Here is a 20,836-nt window from a genome sequence, read left to right as displayed (position 1 = left end):
TAAGATCCCTATATATTACTGTAGAAAGTTTTGTTTCACATATGATCTATCATAAGATGATCATACTGATATTATTAGGACTATCAACAAGAAAACATGTTCATGGTGGCTAAGTGACTAAGATAGCTTCATTGTTATGTGGTGTCCGAGGAACTAAGTCTTCTGCATGCTAGTCTAAGTCTCTTTCAAACATCATTTTATCTCATTAAAAACTATTCTTTGGTCCCAGATAGTGCAAGGCCAATAGATGGGCTAAAAGGAAATATATGTGGTGAAGTAGAACGGGAAGAACTAGGTTAAACATTGAACCGGTTGCTATTTACAAAGCTCCGTCTTTAATAAGCTAATATGTGTTGTATGTTTCCAAAAGGGGTGTACAAGGCACAATGATTCCCAAGTTCATTTCACCAGGAGACCAATTGTTGATTCATGCAGACCCAGGTTTCATGCACTTTGGGAAACATAAACTTAATGGAGCATTTTTTTGGCCCAATGGATCCATTTTGATAAATTTATGACAAGAGCATGCCCCCCAAATATGGAAAATGCTATGTATGCAAATTGTTCATTACTACATTGTTTATTATTAAAAACATTAAAATAACTTGTATGCCCAAGCATAGAGGACTGGTTAAGGAAAATTATAGCAATCCATAGCATACCATATAACCAATAATAATGATAGATGTGCATAGTATGGTAATGATTTAAAGTGATTTAGTTAGATTTAAAAGAAAAAAAAAAACAATTTTACAATGATTATAGCAGTGGGGGGAAAAACAAAACCAGAAAAAGAAACAGAAAAGAAGCGTACTAAACTATTACTATTGTCATAGAGTTCTGGCATTATGCATGATTGTTTTTTATTTTCTATATTTTCTGGTACTCTCTCCCCACTCTGCATCCCTTCCCCTGACAGAAAAACTGAACTAACTCATACTGAGTTAGAAGCTGCTATAGTAAAAGGACATTGGGGTCTTCTTGACTCAATGGCCCAGTCTTAGCGCTCCCCGGAATGCCCTATGGTGCTGCATCGCCATCTGCAGGGTTTAGTTCTGGACCCACAGGTTCTGCCCGTGGACAGGACTGCTTGTCTGGTGGCGGTGGTGACGGAGGTGGATCCCCCAGTGACTTTAGCACCAGGTTAGCCCACGCTATCCTATTTCACCATCCAGAAGGGCTGGAGGAAGGGAAGGGCGTGTTTGAAATAATCTCAGGAGGTGGAGCTTGAAGAGAGTCTCCCCTAGAAACTCATCCTTTCTTGGCGGAGGGCAGGGTTATGCCAAAATTCCCGTGGGAATTGATGCTCAGTTAGCTCAACTCCTTTGTGCTTGGCTTTGGTCCCTTCCTTGAAGGCTGTCCTCACATTTAACCTCACCATGTTTTATGCAATCCAATTAAGCATTGCTCCAACAGGGAAAATCTCTGGGCATGCACACAACTGATTGAGGGCCTGGAGGGTAATTTTGTATAATTATTGAGATGCTTAGGAGGGGTAAGTATTGGTTAATAGGAGCCTCACAGTTTTGCATTTGAACCCCAGATCCACCACTTTGCAACTAATGGTTTGGCCTCTGGGAAGTTACTTAACTTTTCACACTTGCAGTTCGCCCATTTCTAAAGTGGGAATAATACTCTACCTCAAACATTTATTTCAAGTATTAAATGCTGTAACAGATGTAAAAGACACTATGGTGCCAAGCAGCCCATAGTGGGAGCTAACTATGATTATTAGTTGCTGTAACTGTAACTAAAATTACTATTCTATTTTAAATGGACATGCTTCTTGAAAATGTCTGAACTCTGCAAAAAAAAAAAATCCATTCATTAAAAACATCTTAATTAGGAAAGCATTAGTCTCTCTCTTTTTCTCTCCCTCTCTCTCTGTATATAAATATATATATATATTTTCAGATAAACTAACCAATTTAACAATAAAAAATAATTTATTATATCCTCCGAATTGTTGGTTTCTTAGCTTCTTGTTGGTAGTATCCTCATTTCCATAATCCAGCCTCAAAGAATTCCACCCAGCTAGTGAGGCAAGTTATTCCTTTCCCCAAACCACACGGGTGCCTCTAAAGCGTCCTCGCTCTTCCTCTGTTTGATTTCTTAAAATAGTTCCTGAGGTTTTTAACCACAACTGAATCAAAACTAACCAGCCTGTAATTTCCTGGTCTGTCCCTATGGCCTTTCTTTTAAAACAAAACACGAAAAAAAAAAAAAAGAAAAGAAAGAAAAGAAAGAAAAGAAAAGGCATTACGTTGGCTGGTTTCCAGTCTTTCGGGTTCGACTGGAGCGAGCTGGAAAACCGGTGAAAGCGTGTCCAGTTTCAGCTCGTCCCTTCGTGGGAGGAGACTGGGTGATCTGTAGCTTCAGGACGAGGTCTTCTCAAATTTAAGCACTTTTGATTTTAAGTTGTTTTCAGGAATATTTACCCAGAGCATCTCTTCATAGTGCTTTACTGCCGATCCCCCTTCTTTTCAATTCCAGCACATCAGGAAATAAGGCAACGCGCCCTCAGCATGAAAGGTAGAAAAAGAACGGCCGGCTCTCTCCGTGCCTCTCAAAACACAGCGGAAAATAGGGATTCATTTCGGAACTCACAACGCGAACGCTGTTTCCGCTTTGGTTTAGCCAGTACATACGCAAATTAAAAAGCACAACTGGAATACGTGTATCTGTTTAGATCTTTTCCTAAAGCTCATGCAGTTGTTCGGGATTCAACGCAGGCATATGAGATTTAATTTGATTGATTATTTAAATGGTTAAGTTTTTTCTTCAACCGTAGCCATTTTTTGTCTTTATTTTCAGTGATCAAATATTTTCTTCAAATTTTCAATAGAATTTAAATAATTTAGCTCACAATTAGTTGTTTTGGTTTTTAATAAATGGTCATCCATCATATATAATTATCACCAGCAATATTGATAACATCTAACAATAGATAACAATAATAATATATGCTATAGATGTTTGGCTTAAATAAAATAGAAACATAATATTTAAAAGTGACCAAGTTAAAATATGGATTGGAAATTATTTATTTAAAAATTATAATGAATATTACAGGAAGACGTGCTCTAAATACTATAAAGTTTCAATAAATATTTGTTGAATGAATGGACAATTTGTTGAATAATGACAGCATTTCTTTCTGATATAAATACAGAAAAAATGTTGATATAATGTTGATGTGCACAGAAAATTTCATTTCAAACATAATAACTCTTTTTTTCTTAACATAATAACTCTTGTTCAAATTTTAAGATAACAATAAAATCTAACTTTTGGTGACTGACTGTGGGAGAATCCTATTCAGAAGTTCTGAAATGCAAAATGCATTTATAGAAACGGAGTACATTTTCTCATGATATATACATATATACACAGATATATATATGTATATTTGAAAGTATTCAACAAAGTATTTAAAAATATACAACTGTTTTCAAATAGATTCAACTTACTTGCAATTCGTGGCAGGGATTAGCAGCCTAGAAATTCACATGCATTTAAAACTTACTTTATAAAAATATCTTTCCTTGTATAATTATTTATAACATTAGCTAGTCGGCAAATTTTCTTCATGTACAAAGCAAAACAGTTTTAAGAATAGCTCAGCTCATATATTGTAAACCATTAAAATCAGTAGAGTCCAAAATAAGTTTTTTGCTGAATTTGGCCATCGAAATTCTTCTAGCTATCATTCCTTTTAAGAAAAGTCCTGATTGATTCAAACAGGATTACCTACAGAGAAATATACCACATTTGTTCCAGTGAGGAAAAAAGAGAGGAATTTAATAAAATTAGTTATTTTCACTCACAACTCCTCCCTAATTGTTTCTATAATTTTGCTATATATACTTTATAAGCATTCATTTTAAAAGTTTCATTTCCAAAAAATTGAGCATGAAGTATATACTTTGGGAGTTGTCTAGATGTCAGCAATAAATTAGGAAAACTTGAAGGAAAACATGTCTATCGGCTTCGTGTCGACGTTTAACATCTGCAGAGCCAGTCTCTCCCCTTGCAGGGATCTTGGAATCTCACCTTAGGTTCAGAAAAGAGGAAGGGATTGGATAAAGGACTTGCTATCTTTTTTTCCCCTTCCCATTTCCTAACCTAGATTATAGTCAGTTTTACATACTTTGTGTTACTTATTTTGCTTTCTGCCAAACTCGCTGACTGACACACATTAACCTTGATTGTTCCAACTGACCTCTGGGCAGTGTTGTTGAAATGAACATATATTATCTCACTCCTCAAACAAGTCCCTTAATCTTGCCATTACCAAATCCATTTTCTGAAAGGGACCCCATTCCAATCAGTTTTCATCAATGTATTTAGCACTTACTCATATGGTTGCAACTCGGAGACTTAGGGTTGGTGCTTTGGGAACCCAATCTAATGAAGACATCATATTAGATTATGTAATTGTTGGCTCTTAATTGCTCAAGGAGTTTCCTTACTGCATCTATCAGGTGGGCTTTTAAAATTATGTTGAACATTTGAGAGTTGTACAGAATTCAAATTGAAATTGTATATATATGTATACGTACACACATAATTCATATATATGAGTTATATACATATGTGACTAGTTATATATGTATGTATACACAAGTGTGTATATATATACACATATATAATTCAATTCTAAATTCTTAACACTCTCAAATGTTAAACATAATTTATAATTAAGATTATCCCATATCTCCATTATATCATAACAATATTATGATAGTTCATATTTCAAAGAAATACTGTGCCAAATAATGCAGGAATATTTTGAAATTCTTGCTTGCTCAAACTTTTCCAGAGCTGTCTGGATATTCTATTTATTGTGTTCTATAATTTGTTGACTTAAATTTAAAACCTTCTCTGCTTCCTAAAAACAAGCACCACTCAAGAAAACAACACTCCTCCGTACAGTAGGTGCATTTGTAAGTGTCGTGGGAAGCAGAGAGCAAACAGAAGGTGCAAGGATTATTATAGGACTCACAGTCTAGTTTCTACAATCCAGATCTCCACATGTCACTGGAATTTTAAAAAGCAAGAAAAGAAGTTTCAAATTTTCCAATTTTCCTTCTGCCAAACCCTAACTTTTCCGGGTATTACTTATGGTATTACTTCTCCTGTAAAGGCTAGAAAGAGCGTGAGCAGCTGAAAAACGGTACCACTTACTGTGCCCATATGATTAGAATTTTCCAGAGGACAATATGAGGTGTCCCAGTCAGACAGTATATGGGGAAGTTCAGTAAGAACTATCAAGCCCTACAACGCAAATATAAGTTGTCATTATAACTTTTCCTCCTACGTTTATCCTGCCAAAAGACCAATTCAAGGATGGCATTATTAGGACATGTTCACTTTTCTCTTTTTTCTCCCATAAAATGCTTTTGCCTCTTTCACTAAGACCCTAAAAGAAGAGCCTACATATAGATCCATTTCACAGAGCCACCTGTGTGTGCTCACACACATGTTACACATGTACATACACAGCCACTTGGCTTTCTGAGGATACGTCAGCATAATTTGAAAAACAAGCAGAAAAGTAATTTATTTTGAGTAATGATAATCACAAATGGATTTGAAGTTGGCATCACTTTACTGAAAGCATTTTAAAATATTTTTCAGATGCAAATATGGAATTTGAGAAATGCACAGATTGATTTCCATTGGCAAGTGAAGCGAATGATCCACGTGTGAGGAAATGATCGTATGTGTGGCATGGGAGTCGGAATAATCGGTTGCTGCTAAAACATCCAGATTATCATGAAGGTGTAGATGAAGCCTGTGATTTTAATGAGCATTCCTACTGAATATCATATGCAACATTGTAAATAGCAAGCCCCTGGCACTGAAGGTTTTTATTCCATGATCTCTTTTTTTATATTTATTCTGACGCTCTGCCACTTGCCTCTTCTGCGGTTCCTCTCTTTGCTACTATTAAAACGACACATGTCTTGGTTATTGCAATTTTATACAAATAAGGAAAAGATTTGCAATGAATTTGTTGTTGAGAAATAGTATTTCCTCTAATAGATTTCAGGAAAGTTTGGGATTGCCCCCACGCTCTCCCCTGTAAATTGGAGGCAACAGCTAACGGTGCCAGGGGCCACTGGCTGACTGTACCCATTGCTCGCTCCCCTTCGGAAACCCGCCATCAGAAGACAAGACAACAGTACCTTCTTTTCGTTTTCCCGCCGCTGTTGGTCTTTGGTTTTAATCTGGAGAATCTGAAATTTTAAGAGTTTCCCTATCAGTGGTAAGGTTAACTTCTCTCCATTGTCCATAATTGCTTTTGCTGCCATTAGCACCTACAGAGAGACAAAGTATAAGAAAAGTGACATTTTAAAACCGTTGGTATGGTCTACCAGTGATGCAAAGATTAATATGGGTTTTGACATTTTGTTATAATAGCCAGTGTAAAGATGCCTCATTTCTGGTGAAAAAAAGAAATAAACAGAAAGAAGGGGGTGGGCATAGCACTATAGAGAGCGGCATTGACCCTTTGGATTAAGTTGGGTTCTGATTGATTACGTTTCCTCTAATAAGGCAGAAGGAGCTTTCCCTCAACAGTGTGAGACTCCAGCCCCCAAGAAGGGGTTGAGGAAATGTAGGCAGGGCTCCATTTCAGCACGATGGGCCAGGCAGCTTCGGGCTAGAGAAAAGTCTACGGCTTGGCACAGCCAACAGTTGAACCTGGCAGAGGCTGACGTCTGAAGGCATTATAAAGACGAGACGGGCTCACAGGGATGGTAGTCTTACACTGTGGTGCCCAAACACGAATGATAAAAAGCTGCTTCACTCGGAGGGGCCAGATGCATGTCTTCTGCTCCCCCACCGAAATTTCACATTGATTCTGCTGGTATGCTGCCTAATTGGGGTGAAATAAGGTTATTGAGTTTTCTTTGGGTGACGACAGCCACCAGGAACATACAGCTGTATTGTCCAGATGTGTGGCACTGACAGCCTGTTTTATGACTACGTTTTTTACAGCTTGTTTCCCCTAAATTTCACACAACCCTCTAACATCTGGGCCCATTTCCTTGGAGCCCTATAACCACTTTATTTACTGCAAAAAAAATAAAATCGCATAACATATACCATAAAAAGTTGTTATGCGCGTCTCTTTATTCAGGTTGTCTCCCTAATAAAAGTTCACCTACGCCGGAAGCACGAGCACGAGCATAATCTAGTCCGAGTATTTTTCGACTTTTGTTTTTACGCAAGCGTCAGAGTTATTTATAACCTTGGGATGAATGAGGTGTTACTAACATGTTCTGACAGGTTGCTTTTCTCCCCCCTTGGAGCAATTACTTGTTGGGGCGCATATGGTGTCCATTTCAGGCCCTCGCCCGCCTCCGACAATGACCTGCGCGCCGCATCTCACGGAGCTGTGTCTTGTCTGAAGTTCAGACCCGCTCTCGGTCAGGGCTTTCGTGACTGGCCCGGTTCTTTTTGACGTTGCACTTTGCCAGAGAAAAGTAGGTTGCTGTTTTGCTCCGAACTGCAGAAGGCCCTGTGGGTTCTTTTATGCCAAAATGTAACTGGAGCTCTGGGGGACCACACTGGGGTTTCCTGCATTGCAGTGAAGAAGAGGAAAACCTTTTAAAGCGGGTTTTCCCCAAAACCAAAGGAGCAGACTACGCATCAGAAAGCACGGCCTGTGTCTCAGAAAACGTCCTCCGTGAAACGTTGAGCTTTTCTTTTCCAGGGCAGGGCTACTTTTGCAAACATGATTTGGCGAGAGGGACACGATGGCTGTGGTTCTGGGAGCAAGAAGACAGAGAGGTCCATCTGCAGGACTTTACCTCCTCACGACGGCCAGACAAGACTGGCAGGATGTCTCAGGGGACTCCAGTCCATGCACTGACTGTACAACGAAAGCTGCCTCACTGCGCTCGCCCCCAGGGCAGATGTCAGTGCTCGGTTTGAAATGGCATTTTTCAATCCCAGTTAAACAATGTGCTGACAATGGGGCTGCTTTGTGACATCTGGTTCATAATATTCAATTCCCCCCCCCCCCCCCCCAAAGCTCACAGCAGCCTAGTATGGGGTGTTTCCCTGCAGTCCAAATATAATGGAAGTGCTGAAGGGACATTAACAGTGGAATGGGTTACTCAAGGGTGGGTGTGGGGTCTATTTTCCTGATGACCTGTGAAAACAGGATATTTACCTATGTCTGGGGTGGCTTGGGTGAAGCCTGCCTGGCATCATGGTGATGGATGGGATGTCTCTGGAGGTGAGTTCCAGCCCCATGTCTCTGTGAGATTATGAGTATTACCTCATTGTGTTAAAATGTACTCAAAATACAACAAAACTTCCCAAGAGAAAGGTATTTTTCTGGCCATAAAAGTTATTTCTCGTCCATCTGAAACTGTCCGTGAGGGTTGGGTTTCAATCAAAAATCTGGCGCAGCACCAAACAACAGCCATATCCTGCTATGAGGTGGGGCCGGGTTGGTCCAGAGGGAGGTGTGAGGGGCTTTGCTGGTAGGGCTGGACACGGGTTCTCCCGGCACGGAGACTCCGTGAGAGCACTGGCAGCCTGGAGGATGGTCTCGTAGCAGCTCCCCCGACTCTGTGCAGCTTCACGACAGCCCACACAGAAAGGTTCTGTGTCTGATGCTTACGGAGGAAGAACAGCAGTTCACATAGTGCCAGGGTGTACTTGTCTTCCATCAGGTGCTTAGAAGAAACTTAATTCCCATCAAAGCCACTTTCTTTCTTTCCTCCTCCAGAGGGAATATACTCAGAATACAACAAAACGTTCTAAGAGCAAGGTATTTGGCAGGTCATAAAAGTTATAGGAAACCTTGAGTTTATTGATGAACGTCTATGCTGAACTCAAAATCTGAGACTGAACTATGCAGGTTCCCCCAGGAAGAAGAATAACGAGGAGAATATCTTCAAATTGATTTACAGCGAGCAGTTTTTCTTCTCACACTCTGTCATTCAGATGTCTACCCAAGCAGTAGTCAATCATTTGATTTCAAATTGGAACGAAACAAAACAAACAAACAAACAAACCAAGAAACAGAAATAAAGAAACGAAAATAACCCTCAGAAGCTCTTTCTCTGAAGGATAAATCTTTTAGGCAGGTGGATAATACTTCACTGAAATTTCGGGGAGTATTTCCCCCTTGTGCCTTATTTATATTAACTGCAGTGATTATCAAACCTTCAAGCTTCTAGCATTTTTCAGGTAATTTGAGTAATCTTTATATTCAGTGCACATGTGTGCATGCATGCGCCCCCCCTTCTCTCTCTCTCTGTGTGTGCATGTGTGTGCAGCTGAAGGTATTGAGTAGGGGTGAAGTGAAGACAACATGAGAGCAGTTATTTGGTAGGTTCTGGGAAACAAAACCCTAAGTTTCCACAAAGTAGGCAGAAAAAGAGTTCTAGGTGATTAAAACCTGGGTATTCATCAAACCAAAATCCAAGTAAATGAGCCCAGCATGAGTCAAGAACAAACTAAGAAAAAAACGAGTCTTATGGGGAGATGAGACTAATTCAAAAGAGAAAAGAAAAAGAAAAAACTGCTGCTGGGTGGGGTCTGAAGTGTCTTCTTGGCCCACACAGGTCAGATCCCCAGGCAGTGGCTCTGGCAGGCCTGTTTGGAAGAGTTCTAGCCCACTTACCAGAGGTTCTAGGTTCTGGGCACATATGATAAAGCATTAAATTAAGTTTCATCATACAGTGGGGGCAGGGAATATGCTTATATTTTAGTATGTGAAGATCTCTATTGTGAGGGTATGCACGCTCTCTGTTAGGAGCTTTTGATTGTGAACACACTAGTAAGTAGAAACAGTTCTCTATTGCTGTTCAACATTTTACACCAATTATTACTTAGCTTTCAGAATTAAACAATTTGTTGAAAGAGCAAGGGAGAAAAATTGAAACAATGGAAGTCTGAATTAGTGAGCTTAAAAAGACAACCCCCTCAACACTAATCTGCGGGAGATATGATGATCAGATAGAAGAACAAAACATTGGAAGAAAGTCTAAGAATTATGTGAGACACCATCGAGAGGAATAATTTAGGGATGAATGGAATTCCATAACAGGAAGAAACAACCTAAACCACAGGGGAAATTGTCAGAGAGTTGTTTTAAGAAAACTCTCCTCACACCTTAAGATGAGAAGATAATATGCATTCAAAAAGCTAAAGGAGCCAAAACAAGATAGCACTTTTCAAAAGAAAAGTACGATGACATATCATAATAATAATAAAAAAGACAAGGTAAGAATCCTAAGGATAGCCTGAGAAAAATGAGAAGTTATAACAGAGAACCAACAGGATCAAGCTTTGACTTTTCTGCAGAAATAATGCAGGCAATTGTAGCTGTCAGATACAGTTCTGAAAAAAAAGAATGCTAACCAAGAATTAGAGACCCAGCAAAATTTTCCCTTGAATACAATGGTAAAAGTAGACCATTTCCAGGCAAACAGAAATTAAAGGGATTTGTAAAAACAACAACAAAAACAAACAAACAAAAAGCAGAGCAGCCTTTCAAGAAATATTAAGATGAGTTCCTGGGACATAAAGCCAAGAGTAGCCAGAGAGCCAGAATCTCAGAAACTGGAGATGAACAAGCATGGTAACACCACCCTGAAGTACCCAAAGTACACACAGGGATGACAATAGGGATTCAGAAATATCAATTTTTAATGATGACAATTACCAGATAAATAGAGGGAATAGCTGGAGCCCTGGTGGCATAATGGTTACACACTTTAGGGGCTGCAATCCACATGGACGACAATTAGAAACAACCACAGTTCCTTGGGAGAAAGACTCTGTGAAGAGTTACGGTCTCAGAAACCACGAGGGGTCTCCATGCATCAGCATGGACGGCAGTGAGTGAAAGTGTACTTACAGTACTTTCCAATGGAGAGGAAGTCACGTAGCTTTCAAGATAAAGCACACTGCCTTAAACTTGGTAATAAATTAAGGGAAACCTCAAAGAAAGCTAATAAGCCTCATCGAAACGAAAGAGAACACATAAAGCTCGATGAACTCGGAAAGACGAGCAATGAAGAAAGTGACAAGAAAACACACGCAAAGTTAATTCTTTACGGAAAGTCATGTGGAATAAAGAAACAGAAGCACCACAAAACACACACACAACAAAATGACAATAAATTTATACCTATCCATAATTTCATTAAAAGTTAATGGATTAAATGCACCAGTGAAGAGACAGAGAGTAGCAGAACGGATAAGGAAAAAAATTAATTTGATTAGGTCATTTAAAAACTCTGAACCAAAAAAGAGTCTGGGCCCTGTAGGCTACATTGGTGAATTCTCCCAAATATTCAGAGAAGAGCTCACAGTTTTACCAACTTTTATACCAATTTTATGCCAACTTTTCCAAAATAGGCAAAAGGATGAAGAACTATTGAATTCATTTTATAAAATAAGTATACCCTTGATACCAAACCCAGACAAAGACATTAGTAGAAGAAAAACAATTATGGACCAATATCCCTCTTGAACATAGATGTAAATTCTCAATAAAAACCTAGCCAATAGAACCCAACCCAATAATAATAATAAAAATAAATAATGATGATGATATGCATCATTACCAACTGGGAGTCATACCAAGAATGCAAGGATGGTTCAACATCAGAACAATAATCAATGTAATTTATTGATTATAAATAAAAAGGAAGAAAAAGAACCACATTATCATGTCAATCGGCATAGAAAAGGCATTTGTCAAAATCTACTACCTAGTCTTGGTAAAACCCAACAAAATAGGAAGAAAAAGAAATTTCTCAATATAGTAAAATTTCTCTCTCTCTATATATATAATATATATAAATAATCTCTTACTATATTTACTACATATCCAACAGTCAATTTTACTCTAAACAGAGAGAAACTGAAAGCATTCCTTGTACAAGTGTACAGACAGGGAGGCTGTGTATTTCGCTCCCAATACATATTGTGCTGAAATTTTTAGGCCGAGCTATCAGGCAACAAAGGGAAATTAAACACATGCAAATTCGCAAAGAAGAAGTGAAACTCTATTTGCAGATGATATTAGCCTATACATAGAAAATCATAAGAAGGTGGCAAGAAAGTCATTGGAATGTCTTGAAAGAATCATCAAAGTGGCTGGATACAAGATCAACATACAAAAATCAGTTGGATATTTTTTACTATTAAAGAGAGTTCTGATATGATAACAATCCATAATCTGTAAGAGCTCCCAATAAAATTATTTTGTTAACAAGAAACACCAGACACTTCTTTCCCTGGGCCTCGGATTAGGGGCCGTCGAGATGGTGAAGCTCAGTCATAGCCTCTAGCCTAGATCAAGGTGCCAGCAACAAGAAGGAGAAGCTGCTGAAACAGCTGGATGATCTACAGGAGGAGTTGTGGCAGCTGCACAGCACCGAAGTGACAGGCGGCACGGCGTCCAAACTCTTCCAAATCTGAGTTGTCAGCAAATCTATTGCGTGAGTCCGCTCCTCATCAACTAGACGCAGAAGGAGAACCTCAGGGAGTTCTCCAAGGGGAAGAAGTGCAAACCTCTGAATGTACAGACCGAGAAAGCGCCGGCCATGTGCCTCCAGCTCAACAAGCACGCGAGAGCCTGAAGACAAGAAAGCAGCACCCCAGGAGCAGCTGGACCCGCTGCACAAGTGCACACTCAGTCAAGGCATGAGCTGTTCCCATCAATAAAGCAAACCGGCTGGAAAGGAGGAAAGAACCACCAGACAGACGCAAAGCCAAGATAGTGTAAAAATAACTGGCTGGCATTCTTCAGAATGTGAGCATCATGAAAAACAAAGACACACTGAGAAACTAGTGTAGATGCGAAAAGACTAAAGAGAGGTGAGAACTAAATACAACATGTAGCTCTCAAATGGCCCCTTGATCCAAATTTTACTATTATTATTTACTGAAAAAACATATAATCTACTTCCCAAACATCAGCCATTGAAAACCCTCTGGAGACAGCTCTACCTTGACACACATGGGGTCAACCATGAGTCAGAATCAACTCAATGGTAATTGTTTTGTGTTGTGTTTAGGACATTATTGAAGCTGCTGGAAAATACGATTAAGCTCTGTGGGTTATATTTTAACGTTAATTTTGTGATTTGGATAATTCTGTGGCTTAGAAAATGTCCGTCTTAGGAATTACATACAATATTAAAAAATAAAGGGCCATCCCCAACACATGACGATGACATCACTCACTGACACATAGTGCTTAGGGGGACAGCAATGAGGACATGGGGTGGGAGATGTACCTGATCCGACCCCACAGCACCGGGGAAAGCACTAAGGGTATACAGCAGAGCAGCGAGGGGAGAAAGGCAACGAACCCCGAGGAATGCCAAAGGTGGATGTGGGGGCCAGGGCACAGCACCCCAGCAGACTCGACTGGAAAACACTCATGAAGGTCAACGGACAGACCTGGACTGTTTGAGGGTTTCTCCATTGTTGCTGCCGGTTTCTCTTTCTCTCTTTCTATTTTGGTTTTGTTGTATTCGCTGCTGTTGATTTACTTTTTGTCTCCTTTTTTATGTTTTGTTTCATTTTGTTGTTGTGCATATTATTGTCTATGCATGTCTATCTGGACAAGATAGGCAAGATAAACAATCTGGAGGACAGAACAATGGGACTAATGGTTCAGGGGGGACATGAGAGAGGGGAAGATGGGGGGAAATGAAGGGGGTGCCAACAAACCCAGGGACAAGGGAAGAATAAGTGATCTAAAATCGATGGCGGAGGGCATAGGATGCTTGGGGGGACTCGATCAAGGGCAATGCAGCTGAGAGGAATTATCAAAACCCGAATGAAGGACGAACATGATAGTGGGACAGGAGGAAAGTAAAAGGAAAAAGAGGAAAGAACTGGGAGGCAAAGGACATTTATAAGGTCTAAATACAGGCATGTGTATATGTAAATACATTTATATACAATGATAGGGGAATAGATCTATGTACATATATTTATTTATGAAGTATTATGATAGCAGATGGACATTGGGCCTTCACTCAAGTACTCCCTCAACACAAGAACACTTTGCTCTAATAATCTGGCATTCTGTGTACACACCTTCCCTGACATGATTGCTGAAGACAAAATTGGTGCATAAGCAAATGTGAAGAAAGCAGCTATCAAAATATATAGTGTCTGGGGTCTTAAAGGCTTGAAGATAAACAAACAGCCATCTAGCTGAGAAGCAACAAAGTCCACATGGGAGAAGCACACCAGCCTGTGTGATCATGAGGTGTCCATGAGGCCAGGTATCAGGCATCAAAGAGCCAAAACAAAACAAACAAACAAAAATATCAATGGGAATAAGGGGGAGGGCAGAGTGGAGACCCAAAGCCCATCAGTAGTCAATTGGAAACCCCCTATCAGAAGGGCCACAAGGAAGAGAAGAGCCAGTCAGGGTGCAGTATCGCACAGATGAAACACACAACCTTCCTCTAGTTCTTTAATGCTTCTCCCCCTGCCCCCACCCCCACTACCATGACCCCAATTCTATCTTACAAATCTGGCTAGAACAGATCATGTATACTGGTACAGATAAGAGCTCGCAACACAGGGAATTCAGAACAGATAAACCCCTTAGGACCAATAAGGAGAGGAGTGATACTAGGAGGGTAAGGGGGTGGGAACAGATCATAATGATCAATGTATACAGAAAAGTGGATGAAATGAGACAGTGGTCAGTGTAAGACATGAAAATTTTTTTATATATTATCAAGGAGACATGGGGGAGGGAGGGTGGGAGAGGGAAGAGAATAAAAATGAGGAGCTGATGCCAAAGGCTCAAGTAGAAAGAAAATGTTTTGAAAAAGATGATAACAACATATGTACAGATGTATTTGACATTTGACACAATGGATATAAGTATGGATTGTGATAAGAGTTGTAAGAGCCCCCAATTAAAAGAAATAATAAAGGGATAAAATACTTGATTCAGAAAGTATCATGCAATTTGTTTCAAATATTCACAATTTTGCTCTGGAAAAAAATAACAGTATCTTTCATTGAGAGTCACTACATTTTACAAAAATATTTGTTCACCTAGAATACATAATACAAACATTTTTTAAAAAGAGAGTTCTGATAAGGAAAAAAGGGAAACAATATGACTTATAATAGTTACTCAAAAGATGAAATACTCAGGAATAAAGAATGTAACTAAAACAAAAGAGCTACACACGGAAAATTACTAACACTACTACAAGATCCCAAAAGGGACATACATATATCATGCTTATGGACGAGGAGACTTAACATTGTTAAAATGCCAATACTGTCCAAAATGATCTCTCTCTCTCTCTCTAATGTAATAGCAATCCAGATGCCAACATCATTCTTTAAAAAGAAAAATCGAATCACCAACTCCATATGGGAAGGGTGTTGTTGTTGTTAGGTTCCCTCCACTCGGCTCTGACCCATAGCTGCACAACAGAAGGAAACACTGCCTGAGGACCCGCTCTCCTCACAACTGTCCTATGCTTGAACCACTGTTGCAACCACTAGGTCAGCCCATCGCCTTGATGACCTCCCTCTTTTTTTCACTGCCCTTCTATTCTACCAAGCATGATGTTCTTCTCCAGGGACTGGTGTCTCCTGACAACCTGTCCAAAGTATGAAAGACAAAGGCCTGCTATCCTGGTCTCTAAGGAGCACTCTGGTGGCACTTCTTTCACGAGAGATGTCTTTGATCTTTTGGGAGTCCATGGTACTTTCAATATTCAATTCAAATGCTTTGATTATTCCTCGGTTTTCTTATTCAATGTCCAAATTTCATAATTGCTTATGAGGCCATTGAAAATATCATGGCGTTGGTTAGGGGCACCTTAATCTTGGAAGTTTCACAGTCTCTATCAGAACAGTAAACTAGGTCTTGCTTTATGATTTTAAGTTTTGTTCCACATTTTTTCCCACTCTTTCCAGGCTTCCTATTGTAATCTCTTTCAGAGCAATCAATACCTTAGTCCTCAAATTAACCTCCTTGATTTTCAACACTCTAAAGAGGTCTTGTGCAGTAGATTTTCCCAATGCAAGTGCCCAGATTTATGTCATTTGACTTCTTGACAACTATTTCCTTGAACATTGACTGTGTATCCAAACAAGATTCAATACTTGACAACTTCAAACTTTTCTCCGTTTATCATGGTCTTACTGATTGGTCCATTTGTAAGGAGTTTGGTCTTCTTTACATTGAGTTGTAATCCATACTGAAGGCTGCAATCCTTGATCTTCATTGCTTCAAGTCCTCCTCACACTCAGCAAGCTAGGTTGTGTCGTCTATATAGGGACTGTTGTTAACAAGCCTTCCTCCAATCCTGATCCCACAGAGTAGGGCTCTCATATGCTGCTAGTAGGATTGTAAAATGGTGCAACCACAGTAGCGAGCAGTATGACACTTCCTCAAAAAGTTGGGAATAGAAATACCGTATGCCCCAGCAATCTGTCTACTCTGTATATGCTCTATGGAAATAACAACCAGGGCATAAATAGACATAGTCGCATCTATGTTCATCACAGCACTATTCACAATAGCAAAAAGATGGAAACAACCTCATTGCTGATCATGGGAAGAATGGATAAATAAATTTTGATACATATATACAATAAACTACAATGCAACATTAAAGGATAACAATTAATCTGAGAAACACCTCAAATACAGACAAATTTGGAAGATATTATGCTGAGTGAAATTAGTCAATGACAAATGGACAAATATTGCATGAAACCACTATTATAAATAGTGAAGAAAAAAATCATACTAAAAGAAACATTGTTTAATGGTTACCACAGGTGGAAGGGAAATGGAGCGGGGGGAGGGAGGGAGTCTTGGGCAAGAGGGTAGACAAGTGTTAATTTGGGAGAAGGGAAAGAAAATATATAGCAAGTGGACAGTTGGCAAAAGATGATGTAGGCATGGGGAGACACTGAGGTGTTTGCAAAAGTTAAAGACAAAAGAGGCAAATACAGCTATAGACACAATCTTGCAATAGTGGTGACGTATGGGTAGAAGCTTGGATGGGCACATAGGCTAAACTGGTATGAGAGGGAGACTATACTCACAAATACATAGACATGTGACATGGATGCAGTAAAGCATAGAGGAGGCAAAGGCATGAAAACTTCTTACATATATTTGAATACCTTGAAGGAACAGGTCAGTGGACCTGTAAGGTTCCAGACCATCAGTATTATGGGACACCAAGGCCAACCGGCATGGTAGTTCACAAAAGAAATGTTCTATAACCTACTTTGGTGAGTAGAAATGCTGAAAGTGAGGAGGACTTGAAGATCAAGGACTGCGGCCTTCAGTTATGGATTACAACTCAATGTAAAGAAGACCCAAATACCCGTCCCTGGACCACTAGGTAGCATTATGGTAAACAGAGAAAAGACTGAAGTTGTCAAGGATTTTGTCTTCCTTGGGTCCACAATCAATGCTCTTGGAAGCAGCAGTCAAGAGATCAAAAGACGAATAGCACTGAGTAAATTGAAAAGCAAGGATGTTACTTTGAGGACTAAGATGAGCCTGGCCCAGTCAGGGTGCGATGTAACAACGATGAGAAATACAACTTTCCTCTAGTTCCTAAATGTTTCCTCCCTGCTCCCACTACCATGACTCGAATTCGATCTTGCAAGTCTGGCTAGACCAGAGGAGGTACACTGGTACAGATAGGAACTGAAAATACAGGGAATCCAGGGCGGATGAGCCCTATAGGACCAGTGGTGTGAGTGGTGTAACAGGGAGGGTAAAGGGAGAAGGGGTAGGAAAGAGGGAACCGATTACAAGGAACTGTGTGTGACCTCCTCCCTGGGGGACAGACAACCGAAAAGTGGGTGAAGGGAGACGTCGGACAGGGCAAGATATGACAAAATACCCATTTACAAACTATCAAGGGCTCATGAGGAGGGGGGAGTGGGGAGGGAGGGGAAAAATGAGGACCTAATGTCGGGGGTTTAAGTGGAGAGAAAATGTTTTGAGAATGGTGTACAAATGCGCTTTACACAACTGATGTGTGTATGGATTGCGATAACAGTTGTATGAGCCCCTAATAAAATGTTTAAAAAAAAATAAGATGAGCCTGGCCCAAGCCAATGATATTTTCCATTGTCTTATATGCATATTAAAGTTGGACACTGAATAAGAAAGACTGAGGAAGAATCAATGCCTTTATTGGGATTGGAGAAGAATATTGAGAGTGCCACGGACTCCCAAGAGGACAAACAAATCTGTCTTGAAAGAAGTGGAACTAGAGTGCTCCTCAGAGGCAAGGATGGCTAGGCTTCATCTCCTGTACTTTTGACATGTGTTGGGACAGACCGGCACCCAGAAAAGAACATCCTGCTCGGTAAAGCACAGGGACAGAGACAAAGAGGAAGCTCTTCAACAAGATGGATTGATTGACACGGTGGCTGTAGCAATGGGGAAGCGAAGAACAACTGTGAGGATGGTACGGGACTGGGCAGCGTCAAACCAACTCAAGAGCACCTAAGAGCAACAGCAAATGCGACCTCTAACCGTACTCCTGTACCGTAGTGCCTAAACAAGAGCTAAAATGGGCACCACAGAGTCCCATGGAAATCAAATTACATGTGCACATATGCAGCACAAGCATACACATACTTACGTACATACTTACATAGATAGGTACGTAGTTTAGAAATAAGCAACCAAGAAAGAAAGAGGAAGTTCTCATGATGTCTTATTTCCCTGGCATACTTCTAAGGAGGTCCCCATCCTATGAGGTCCCCGAGACATGCTTCAGATATGGCCCAACTTCTTGCATGGTAAATCCAGTGAGCTCTGAGGAAGTGTGATCATTTGGGATCTGGGTTCCTCTTGATCAGAACAGAGCTGAAGGATGAGGCGGTGGAGGAGATGGTACGGTGTGCTTGTGTCTGGTGAAGAAGAGAGAATAAGGGGAAATGAATGGGCTCAGGGAAACTTTTTCTTCCGGAGGTTCTGAAGAGCTCCCAGAATCTTTTTGTTTCAGGCCTTCTTTAAGGGTCTCTGTGTGGCAGTAAATAAGTAATAATTCACATGTTGTGACTTCATATTTAATCCATTATTCTTGAGTTAATGAGCTAGGGTTTGTATGGACACGTAAAAGATCTTAGTACACAGGAGCAGGATCCGTAACCTAGAGCTTGACCCAGGCTAGACTAGTACAGGGAGGAGCAGACAGGATTTGGCATACATAAAATCTGACTGTATTTTTATATCATATTTTTTCAGGGCACCTCATTTAATTAATGAATTAAGATATTTTCTTAATATGCAAGTGATTAAATCAGTAATCATATAATAGTTCTTCATCATAGCAAAAAGTCCAAACTGTCTAGAAGGATGTACAATGGGAGAAAATTCCTCAAGGCATCCACCATTTCCTCTTTCCAGAGATAATCATTGTTAACTAATTATTGTGTATCCTTCTGTGATTTTGTTCTATTTGTGTATAATCATATATAGGAATGTGTAGCTTTGTATAAGAATATAGGAGTCCTGTGGTACTGTGGCCTAGGTGTTGGTCTACTTATCAGAAGGTCAGCAGTTCAAAACTATCCAAACTCACTCCACAGAAGAAAGATGATGATGTCTACTCCCATATAGTTTTACAGTCTCAGAAGCCCTGGGTAGGGTTTTTTTTTTTTATGTGGAATGTTCTGGATATCAGTGAATGAGTTTAATAAGCTCTGGTGCCAATCACAAGGTCAGCAGTTCGAATCCACCAGTTGTTCTGGAGAGGAAAGATGAGGCTTTCTGCTCCTGTACAAATTTACAGCCTTGGAAACCCACAGGAGCAGTTCTGCCTTGTCTTCCAGGATTGCTAGGAATGGGGATGGGCATGAAGGCAGTGAGCTTGGTTTTGGTTTAATATGGGCATAGACTTTTAGTATTTTAATGCAAATAGGCTTTTGCTATTCATGTTAAGTATCTTGTGGTTTGTGTCTGTACATGAAAAAATATATTCTTTGTGTTTATATATATTCTTTTAAAAATAGCATGCATAGTTTTATATTTTATTGGGTTTTAGCCAAATCCTTATTGTTGGATATTTTGGCCAACTTGGATTTGTTTTTTAAATCTATGTGTATTTTATATACCTGATTGCGTACATGTATGGACAAACAGGCATTTAAAGATGGCTAGTAACATTTTTGTGCTTACTAAAACTGTATGAAAGGGTCTTTTTTCCAACCCTGTTCTCAATCCTGGGTGTTCTTCTTCGACTCTTCTATTTTTATATCAGCACAGCTTGTCTTTCTGTGGCACTGAGCCTGCTCTGGAATGGCATTTTCCAATATGGCCTCCACTAGGCACAGAGAGTCATTGAGTACTTACTATGGTTAGTATAACTGAGGAACTGAAATGTTCACTGTATTTTTAAAAGATGATTTAAAATTAAATAGTCATATGTGGCTAGTGCCTATGGCATTGATTGAGGAAGGTCTGTAATAATGTATGATAGTAAAAAATAGCATTTAATTTAAAATTATGTTCACCTCAAAACTGAAAGGAAAAAATTCCTATTCAGCCTAATCCTTATCACATTCCATTAATACTGGAGATGCTTACATATGTGTATTAAAGAAAAATGGCATAATGAAGAAAGGTCAGGAAAAATCCATCTGTTTGTTTCCAGTTATTGAAGAAATGTGCTTTTGTGTGGATAAAAATAAACAGGGTGCCCCTTCCCCAAGAAGAATTTATCTCAAAGGATGGCACTGAATCTGCAGCTTCGGGAGAAGGATATATCTGACCAGAGCACACAGGAGCAGATGATGGGGGAGGAGGAGAGACTGGAGC

The 20,836-nt window shown here is 39.7% G+C and overlaps 1 protein-coding gene across 1 annotated transcript in view; it reads right to left on the bottom strand.

Moving 5' to 3' along the window:
- SPAG17 (sperm associated antigen 17) overlaps positions 1-20,836 on the bottom strand; it is a 274,115-nt gene that overhangs the window by 163,323 nt on the left and 89,956 nt on the right. Inside the window, exon 4 of the mRNA XM_045283716.1 lies at positions 6,192-6,323. Coding sequence (XP_045139651.1) covers positions 6,192-6,323 — 132 coding nt within the window. The remainder of the gene's footprint in view (positions 1-6,191; positions 6,324-20,836) is intronic.

Source organism: Echinops telfairi, unplaced genomic scaffold (genome assembly GCF_000313985.2).
Source record: "Echinops telfairi isolate 266 unplaced genomic scaffold, ASM31398v2 ScPeMD7_7466;HRSCAF=8504, whole genome shotgun sequence".
Classification (NCBI taxonomy): domain Eukaryota; kingdom Metazoa; phylum Chordata; class Mammalia; order Afrosoricida; family Tenrecidae; genus Echinops; species Echinops telfairi.
Note: the sequence above shows the minus strand (reverse complement) of the source record. Positions and strands in the feature narration are given on the sequence as shown.